At 42.5% G+C, this 10070-nt stretch overlaps 1 protein-coding gene across 1 annotated transcript in view; it reads right to left on the minus strand.

Annotated features, from left to right (window-relative positions):
- The window catches only part of LOC110535812 (cAMP-specific 3',5'-cyclic phosphodiesterase 4D), a 100315-nt gene extending 93523 nt beyond the window's left edge, over window positions 1–6792 (minus strand). The window contains exon 1 of the mRNA XM_021621113.2: window positions 5955–6792. Within this exon, the coding sequence (XP_021476788.2) occupies window positions 5955–6040 (86 nt within the window). The 5' untranslated portion in view covers window positions 6041–6792. The remainder of the gene's footprint in view (window positions 1–5954) is intronic.
- Between the last annotated feature and the right edge of the window lie 3278 nt (window positions 6793–10070).

The following is a 10070-nucleotide window of genomic DNA, read 5'->3' on the forward strand; positions in this document are numbered from 1 at the left end:
GTCCCGTGTATTGTTGTACGCTTGTGATTACGGGTCTTGTCCCGTGTATTGTTGTACGCTTGTGATTACGGGTCTTGTCCCGTGTATTGTTGTACGCTTGTTATTACGGGTCTTGTCCCGTGTATTGTTGTACGCTTGTTATTACGGGTCTTGTCCCGTGTATTGTTGTACGCTTGTGATTACGGGTCTTGTCCCGTGTATTGTTGTACGCTTGTTATTACGGGTCTTGTCCCGTGTATTGTTGTACGCTTGTGATTACGGGTCTTGTCCCGTGTATTGTTGTACGCTTGTGATTACGGGTCTTGTCCCGTGTATTGTTGTACGCTTGTTATTACGGGTCTTGTCCCGTGTATTGTTGTACGCTTGTTATTACGGGTCTTGTCCCGTGTATTGTTGTACGCTTGTGATTACGGGTCTTGTCCCGTGTATTGCTGTACGCTTGTTATTACGGGTCTTGTCCCGTGTATTGTTGTACGCTTGTGATTACGGGTCTTGTCCCGTGTATTGTTGTACGCTTGTGATTACGGGTCTTGTCCCGTGTATTGTTATTACGGGTCTTGTCCCGTGTATTGTTGTACGCTTGTTATTGCGGGTCTTGTCCCGTGTATTGTTGTACGCTTGTTATTACGGGTCTTGTCCCGTGTATTGTTGTATGCTTGTGATTACGGGTCTTGTCCCGTGTATTGTTGTACGCTTGTTATTACGGGTCTTGTCCCGTGTATTGTTGTACGCTTGTGATTACGGGTCTTGTCCCGTGTATTGTTGTACGCTTGTTATTACGGGTCTTGTCCCGTGTATTGTTATTACGGGTCTTGTCCCGTGTATTGTTGTACGCTTGTTATTACGGGTCTTGTCCCGTGTATTGTTGTACGCTTGTGATTACGGGTCTTGTCCCGTGTATTGTTGTACGCTTGTTATTACGGGTCTTGTCCCGTGTATTGTTGTACGCTTGTGATTACGGGTCTTGTCCCGTGTATTGTTATTACGGGTCTTGTCCCGTGTATTGTTGTACGCTTGTTATTACGGGTCTTGTCCCGTGTATTGTTATTACGGGTCTTGTCCCGTGTATTGTTGTACGCTTGTTATTACGGGTCTTGTCCCGTGTATTGTTGTACGCTTGTGATTACGGGTCTTGTCCCGTGTATTGTTGTACGCTTGTTATTACGGGTCTTGTCCCGTGTATTGTTGTACGCTTGTTATTACGGGTCTTGTCCCGTGTATTGTTGTACGCTTGTGATTACGGGTCTTGTCCCGCGTATTGTTGTACGCTTGTGATTACGGGTCTTGTCCCGTGTATTGTTGTACGCTTGTGATTACGGGTCTTGTCCCGTGTATTGTTGTACGCTTGTGATTACGGGTCTTGTCCCGTGTATTGTTGTACGCTTGTGATTACGGGTCTTGTCCCGTGTATTGTTGTACGCTTGTGATTACGGGTCTTGTCCCGTGTATTGTTGTACGCTTGTTATTAGGGGTCTCGTCCCGTGTATTGTTGTACGCTTGTTATTACGGGTCTTGTCCCGTGTATTGTTATTACGGGTCTCGTCCGTGTATTTTATTAGAGGTTTAACCTCACTTTTTTGTTTGGGTTACATCCCTGTGTTTTTGTATACGAGTTTGTTTTGGGCTTCGTCCCCGTGCCTTTTCATGGCATGTTGTATATTTTTGGGTGGAGTATTAAAACCCCCTATTACGTATTCCTGCGCCTGTCTCCAATCTTTTATACAACGTGACAGTATAAAATAACATGTGTATCATTATTATACGTGGGTGTCACGCCCTGACCTTAGAGCTTTTTATCTCTCTATTTTGGTTTGGTCAGGGTGTGATTTGGGTGGGCATTCTATGTTCTATGGGTGGTGCTTAGAAAATGTCTGCTCCCCAGCAGCCCATACAGTGCATTCACACTACACAACCACATCACACGGTTAAAAGTCGGAACCCATTCACTTTCAATAGAATGAATGCGAGAAAAGTGGAGTGAGTGGGGGACCGTTGAGCTATGTAGGATGAATGGGCGAGGGAGCTGAACAGGGTGGGACTTTATACACATCCTCTGTGATATTGCGATGCGAGTGACCATTTGAAGCTCACCATAGATTCCAACCGCTACTGGCTGGCAATAGCTGTTGATACGTAACACTACCCAGCTTGCATGCTAGCTTGTTAGCACCCACATGAAGGTGAGGATAGCATGGCTAGGTGAGTGCTGCTTGTATAGCGTAAACGCTCTGTTACACAGCAGAGCGAAGACAGACCACTCGTTGTATTCGTCTCTAGCACACGGATCTATACATACAACTTATATAGCTGTGTGATAAAGAATGATGCCTACTGTACAAACTTCCTTAACCTAAAATAAGTAAAGAAGTCATTTTGTATGGAAGTCCAAAGCTTTTTTGTATGCTGGAGGCTGACACAACGCATTATGGCCATTATTCCCTAGGGCCCTATAAAATCAGACAGAATCACGGAATACAGACATTATAATGGAATTCAACAATATTCAAAATGTATTGAACTTAGTAGGAAATCAACTAAATCTATGGAACTGATAAGAACATTCATTCATTTGCCCACAAAATGCATGTGATTAGCATTTTCTTGCAACTTTCTGAAATGACACATGAATGCCCATGTCTCTCTCTGTGCATGTGCCATCAGCGATGATGCTAATGGTAACATTCCTCTGGTAGAGACAAAGGTTTTGCCAAAAGCCTTCTCAATTCAATGTTAACTACAAAGTAGCCTATGCCTACCTGGCAGAATGATATCAGGATTATTTACATCAATCCAGTGGCCATCTGTTTTGCAAACTCCGTAATTACGAGTGCTACAGAAACATCGCCAACCAAACAACGGTCGCTTGCTGGAGTATTTCTGTCTGTAATAAAGCCCTTTCTTGGAGAAAAACGAATTAGGATTGGTCTGGCTGCCAAGTGGGTGGGCCCATGCCCTCACAGGCCCACCCATGGCTGCACCCCTGCCCAGTCATGTCAAATCCATAGATTAGGGCCTAATGAATGTATTTCAATTGACTGATTTCCTTATATGAACTGTAACTCAGTCAAATATTTGAAATTGTTGCATGCTGCATTTATATTTTTGCTCAGTATAATATAGACGTTTTACAAAGTATGAAAAGGCTTATTCCTTCACGTCATGAATTTACTATGATATCATCAAATTTGTATATGTTTTATTATACTTTTATGTACTAGATTATTTGGGTTGAAAGGTGTTCCTTGCTAGATTGACGAATACAACCATAGAGAAACAGTGCCAAAGTGCTGCCAGCTCAAGAAGTTTGAAGACTAGTGATAAATAATGCACCATCCATCTGAAAGCTCATCTGTAGACACACACACACCGGAGGGGATGGATGGTGCATTCCTCTTCTATGGGGACTGAAACAGTGCTCGGTCCCCCCTGCAGCAAACAGACACACCGTCAAAATGAGTTCTGACAGCTCATCACTAAAGGAATGAGAAAAAAGTCTTTGTTCAGACAACCATGACAACGTGGCCATGTTGACACTCAATCTGTCTGTTATATCCCACCAAACCCCTGAGACTATCCATGAAAGGGGAAACACATGATTGAAAAAGAATAAAACATTTATACTAAACTGAAACTCTGTACTGTACTATGTATTTGTACTATACTGGAACATATACGGTACTTGTGTACTGAAACTCTGAGGAGGAATGATTCCCCATTTAGATTATCTAACCAATTAACATGGCAATGCCAAATTATTGCCATACATTAAGAGCAGCCTGCTAAAGCTAAACCATTCAATCTCTATAATGAGCATCAATTCATGACTAAATGAAAGACTTAAGCATCCTTATTTAACTCCCCTCCAAAACAGCAGCACACTATTCCCTACATAGTGCACTTTTCTGATCAGAGCCCTATAGACCCTGGTCAAAAGCAGTGGGGGACAAAGTAACCAACTGTCATACTGAGTAAAAGTAATGATACCTTCATAAAAATGAAAAAAGTACAAGTGAAATCCACCCAGTAAAATACTACTTGATTAAAAGTTTTTAAAATCTGCTTAAGTATCGAAAGTAAATGTAATTGCTAAAATATACTTAAGTATCAAATGTAAAAGTTTTTTAAATGTAAGGATAGCCAGGGGCACACTCCAACCCTCACACATCATTTACAAACTAAGCATTTGTGTTTAGTGAGTCTGCCAGATCAGAGGCAGTAGGGATGAGCCGATGACCAGACATTTTCTCTTGACAAGTGTGTCAATTTGACAATTTTTCTGTCCTGCTAAGCATCTCAACATGTAACAAATACGTTTGTGGGTCAGGGAAAATGTATGGAGTAAAAAGTACATTATTTTCTTTAGGAAAAGATATCAACAGTATGGTAAAGTACAGATACCCCAAAAAACTACTTAAGTATTATTTGAAAGTATTTTTACTTAAGTACTTTACACCACGGGTCAGAACGGTGCCATTTGGGATGCAAACATAGAAGGCAGCAGTGGCCTGAGGGTGTTACGACCCACACCTACATGTACACTACTATACATCCCCCTACTTACTGTACTGCCATGGCTTTGAGGATGAGGATTAGATAGCACCTCCTGGAAGAACAGCCTTAAACAATTAAATATTTTACTATCATTTCTGGCTTGGTATTTTCAAATCTTGAGGTACCCTTAAGCATCTGCAACACAGTCTTTCAGACAAGGTCAACTCTTTCAAAGTTGCCCTCACAAATTGTAGCATGTCATGGTAAATACTTTCTCAGCAACCCTATGATGTCACGTCTGAATGACAAAAGTAATCAACTTCAAGTTTGAAGTGTGACTTTAGCTAGCGATATCAAAGGATAACTTGCGGCAATGCTGAGCATGTGTGTGTTTTAGCGAAAGAGAGAGAGAAAGTGAGAGAGAAGGAGAGAGAGAGAGCTAGTTTGTTTCTCTTCAAGTAGCTACTACTGGATTAGATAGGAACATTCCTCCTGACCGCTGTCTGTCTGTCAGCTGTTCCCTCAGACAGCCACAGTCTCTGGTTTGGCCTCTCTAAAGGTCACAGTCTAGTGGCATCCCTCCACTGCCTCTAATCTAATACTGATCAAGTAAACAATGAGTTGGAACTACTGTACATATTTTCCTAACCATGTGACCTGACCTAGAGAAACTCAACAGCTGACAATAGAGGTTTTATTCCCACGTCGGCCATCTATACCGAATACATGTGTTCGCTCTAAATTGATTGAGAAAAATGTGCTATATTATTATTCCATTGTCTTGTATGGAGTTTTCCTGACCTGAGACAATGCTTGGCTGTGCACACATAGAGAAGCAAAAATGATGTCTACAGTATGAATCTGCACAGCATGTGCTACAGCCATCGTTTGAGCTCACTCTCCAGAACACTTCTGTCATTGCACAAAGAAAAGCAGAAGCCTGTTTGTGTTGAAGACTGTACAGCATGTTAATACTGGACAGGAAGGAAGCAGGAGCGTTGAGGTATGGGTCAATAATCTGACAGAGACCCTTATGGTCCAAACATTGAGTCACTGTTATATGACTAGCTCTAATAACAAACCATTTGAAAATAGCAATCAGCAAGGAATCTTGTCATGGCCCCGACAAAGCCACATCCCAAAAGGAGCCTCTATTTAAGTGGCTGATGAAAAGTGCAGAGGGGGAATCCAAAGCAGGGGAGCCATGGCTAGCTAGCTCCATAAGCCTCCACAGGCTTATGTGGGAGAAAATGGCAGGAAATGTCTGGCCCATTGAACAATAAATCTCCCAGAGTAGAACTGGGCTGCCTGTCGGGGTTTCTAACCATCCTGGAATGGTACAGACCAGCGGGAACACATAGGACACAGGAGAACATGCAGGAGAACAGAACTCATGTCCACAACGGTTGCCGCCATGTTGGACACAGGCGCGCACACACACGCACACAGACGCACAAACTCACCAAATCCATGAGTGCCTCCTGAAAGGGAAGTTGCTGAGGTGCATCATAGTCCTCTCCCTCGCCCCGTGGCAGAGTCCAGGCTTCATGAAGCCGCGTGATGAATCTTCCCTCTAACCTTTAAGACTATCTACACACACTGCCCTCCACACACTGTGACCACTCCCAAAACAACATCATGCCTGCCTGCCCCTTAGACTGCTCTGTGCTCTATACCATAGTAATGACACTGGAGGTCCACTTAGTCATTCCAGTGTTGGGCACAAGGTCAGCCTTTATGGAGTCATGTTGTCAGCAGCTGGAATATGAATGGACTACATAATGCAAGGCCACCCCAGCTTGGATTAAAAAAAGTAGTTTGGAGCATAACAAATCCTCAAAACAAATGCAGGGTAAACACAACTATTAACAAAATCCACCAAATATGACAACGAGCAAAACAAGAAAGCAGTGCTGTAATGCTTCAGCGGTGTGAATGGAAGAGAGTCCTCAGCACTGTGACCCAGGAGTCCACACAGGATCAGCTACTAGCTTCTCAGGCGGCTGCTCTTTTTTCCGAGGGATTCTTCCGGCGAGGATCTGGAAATCGCTGTCCCACATCCTCATGGTGAACGGGTTCAGGGATTCATCTCTCCGGAAAACATTCCTTTTCCTGACAGACAGGGAAGACGGTCGGCACGGGAGCAGTCGACACTGGCGTGACAGGGCATGTCACACTCTCTCTTTCTCTCTCCCTCTTTCTCTGTCTATCTCTATCTCCCTCTCTTTCGCTATGTCTAGATCTTGCCTGTCCCCATGAGCTCCCGGGGTTGGAAGGGAAAGGGGGAAGAAAATGAGTGGAGCGCTGCGCTATTGTCCCTGCTCTCCCTATCGCTCTCTCACTCTCTCACTCCCTCCCTCCCACCCTCACAGGCAGTCAGTCAGTGGGATGTCCTGACCCTGTTATGTGTGTGCCTGCTCCTCCTGTGTACAGTGAGTTAAACCTATTGATCCTCTTAGAACTCACAGCTCACGGGCTTCATTCAGCTTACAACTGGCAGGGAGAGGAGAGAAGAAAGCAGGAGGGAAGCTTTCCAGTCCTCTGAGGCTTGGTGTTGCTGACCTGTGTGTGTGTGTGTGTGTGTGTGTGTGTGTGTGTGTGTGTGTGTGTGTGTGTGTGTGTGTGTGTGTGTGTGTGTGATCAGAGTGTGGGAGAAGTGGTGACATCCATCATTTGGGAAATTAATTTTCTATCATTTATTTTCTCTCTCTCACCATGCTTCCTTCACTATCTGTCCACCCTTCTACACACACTTTCTCTCCCTACTCCTCCCTTCTCTCTCTCTCTCACTGTGTGCCCACACACCATTGAACCATGACATTTCAGACTGCAGAACTAATGCTGGCTCATGTTTCTGCGTCTGTATGTTTCTGTTAGCGTGCGTGTGTGTGTTTGCGTGCGTGCGTGCCGGCATGCGCAAGTGCATGTGTGTGTACTATCAAGCATTCGGCCTCTTTAGGTATGTTCTTAGCAGGAACCAAGGCAACATCCATCTCTCTGTAATGTAGACGTCTTCTGAGAGATGCCTAACTATATCTAAACTCATTCAAATTCCAGGCACTAATCTCAAACCCCTAATTACATATGATTTTACATACCCTGGAGTTTATGTACTACAATTCTTGATGTCAAATAGGACAAAAGAATAGTGAAACAGGACAGTGTTTCCATCAATAAGCATGTAAAATATGCTGTACATTGTAGACATCTGTGACTGTAGACATCTCACTCTCTTGTGTGTGCGAGTGCGTGTCATAGAGAGGTATGTAGATCATTACATAGAAATAACACATTTTTGCATAGACATTTTAAAGTAGTGAACTGGGTGGAGATTACTATGGGATGGAAGCGATCAGCCAATGATCAGAGCATTGTATTGGTTTGTAAATTGGTTTCCCTAGTTTGTAAATGGCTTTAAGCTACATGACCGTTATCTAGTGGCCACAATATATAAACAACAAGATTTGGTTCAAGACTCCAGCTCCAATATTAGCTTTTTTCAAACATAAAAATAATAAGAAAATGTACTGTCATAAAACTTCAAATATTAGCCCGGGTGTTATTTGCTTCAATCACTGAACACAACCAACGAATGTTAGTGATGGGAACCCGAGGCTTTCTGAAGGCTTCGGTGATTTCACCAATGTGTGGCGAAAAATAATTGATTACTCTTGAGCTTCATTGTCTGTTCACAATGCACATTAGTGACATCTGATGGTCAGCAAAAATGTGTATGATTATCAGATCAATAATTTTTTTTCTTCACAACTGTTTTCATCAAAACTCCGTGGCGCAATGATAAGTCGTTCGCTTCAGTAGCCTATAATCAGTTGGAATACCAGATCTTATATATATCATGCGTCCCTTTTTTGTATTCAAGTTTACTATTTTTCAAAAATGGAATCTATGGAATTTTGTATGATGCTTTAATTTTGTATGAGAGATTGAAGTTTGAAAGCAGCATAGATTCGAAGAAAGCACGGGAACCGCAGCGAAATCAATGGAATCTCCCATTTTGCAACACACGGTCTGAAAAAGCATGTGATCAAACGAAGCTTCGGACATCATTGATGACGTACTTCTGCTCAACTGATACACGCATCGGCACACTGCTTCGAAGTTAGTTCCTTAGCGTTTTCGACGCGTGACTCGAAGCTCCGGTATTAAACGAAACAACATTAGCGCTTATTAGAGACAGGCTTCTTTTGCTTAATCATTTTGAAAAAGATTACCACACTATTTATTGTGACCAGTATGACCAGTATAAAGATTATAATAACAAATCCATTGCAGATCAGACTTGCAGAGGCTGCATACAGTATCATACACCCAGCCTATTTTGTGCTTCCTCACCATGGAGAGCTTGAATTTGATGTTGTGTTTTCCTTTTGGTGGCACTATGGCTAGCAACGATGACAGAATAGTTTTATTTATGTTTCATGCAGATGACAGTGGGAATATCAGCACTGTGGTAACCTCAACTCCAAATGTAGCTCAGTTGGTAGAGCATTGCGATTGTGGCACCAGGGTTGTGGGTTCGATTCCCATGGGAGGCCAGTATGAAAGTGTACAGAACATTTTTCTGGATAAGAGTGCCTACTAATTTACAGAAATATAAACAATTCCTTTAGGCATTTATAAGCTGAAATTTGTGCCGATGCCCGGCTATTAAAAAGGACATGCAACGATCTGAGACTCAGTGTTTAATAGAGGTTTTACAGTACCTTAAAATGGCAATGCCAATTTTAAAGTACACTTCTATGTGTGTGTGTGTGTGTGTGTGTGTGTGTGAGCGTAATGCTGGGTTGAAGAAAGGGTTAGCCCATTCTGAGTATGTGAATGTGCATGTGTGAGCATTAAAACCATCACCCTTACTTACTTACTTAGTTACTGACTTTATTGTTCCCGTGGGTACATTTTGTTTCAGTGTCATGTAGAGGTCGACCGATTAATTGGAATGACCGATTAATTAGGGTCGATTTCAAGTTTTCATAACAATTGGAAATCTGTATTTTTGGACGCCAATTTTTTTTTAAATAATTTGATTTAACGAGGCAAGTCAGTTAAGAACACATTCTTATTTTCAATGACGGCCTAGGAACGGTGGGTTAACTGCCTTGTTCAGGGGCAGAACGACAGATTTTACCATCTTGAAACCTTGCGGTTAACTAGTCCAATGCTCTAACCACCTGCCTCACGAGGAGCCTGCCTGTTACGCGAATGCAGTAAGAAGCACAGGTAAGTTGCTAGCTAGCATTACACTTATCTTATAAAAAACAATCAATCAATCATAATCACTAGTTATAACTACACATGGTTGATGATATTACTAGTTTATCTAGCATGTCCTCCGTTGCATATAATCGATGCGGTGCGCATTTGCGAAAAAGGACTGTCGTTGCTCCAACGTGTACCTAACCATTAACACCAATGCCTTTCTTAAAATCAATACACAGAAGTATATATTTTTAAACCTGCCTATTTTGCTAAAAAAAAGGTTAGCAGGCAATATTAACCAGGTGAAATTGTGTCACTTCTCTTGCATTCATTGCACGCAGAGTCAGAGTATATGCAACAGT

Source organism: Oncorhynchus mykiss, chromosome 11 (genome assembly GCF_013265735.2).
Source record: "Oncorhynchus mykiss isolate Arlee chromosome 11, USDA_OmykA_1.1, whole genome shotgun sequence".
NCBI classification, from domain to species: Eukaryota; Metazoa; Chordata; class Actinopteri; order Salmoniformes; family Salmonidae; genus Oncorhynchus; species Oncorhynchus mykiss.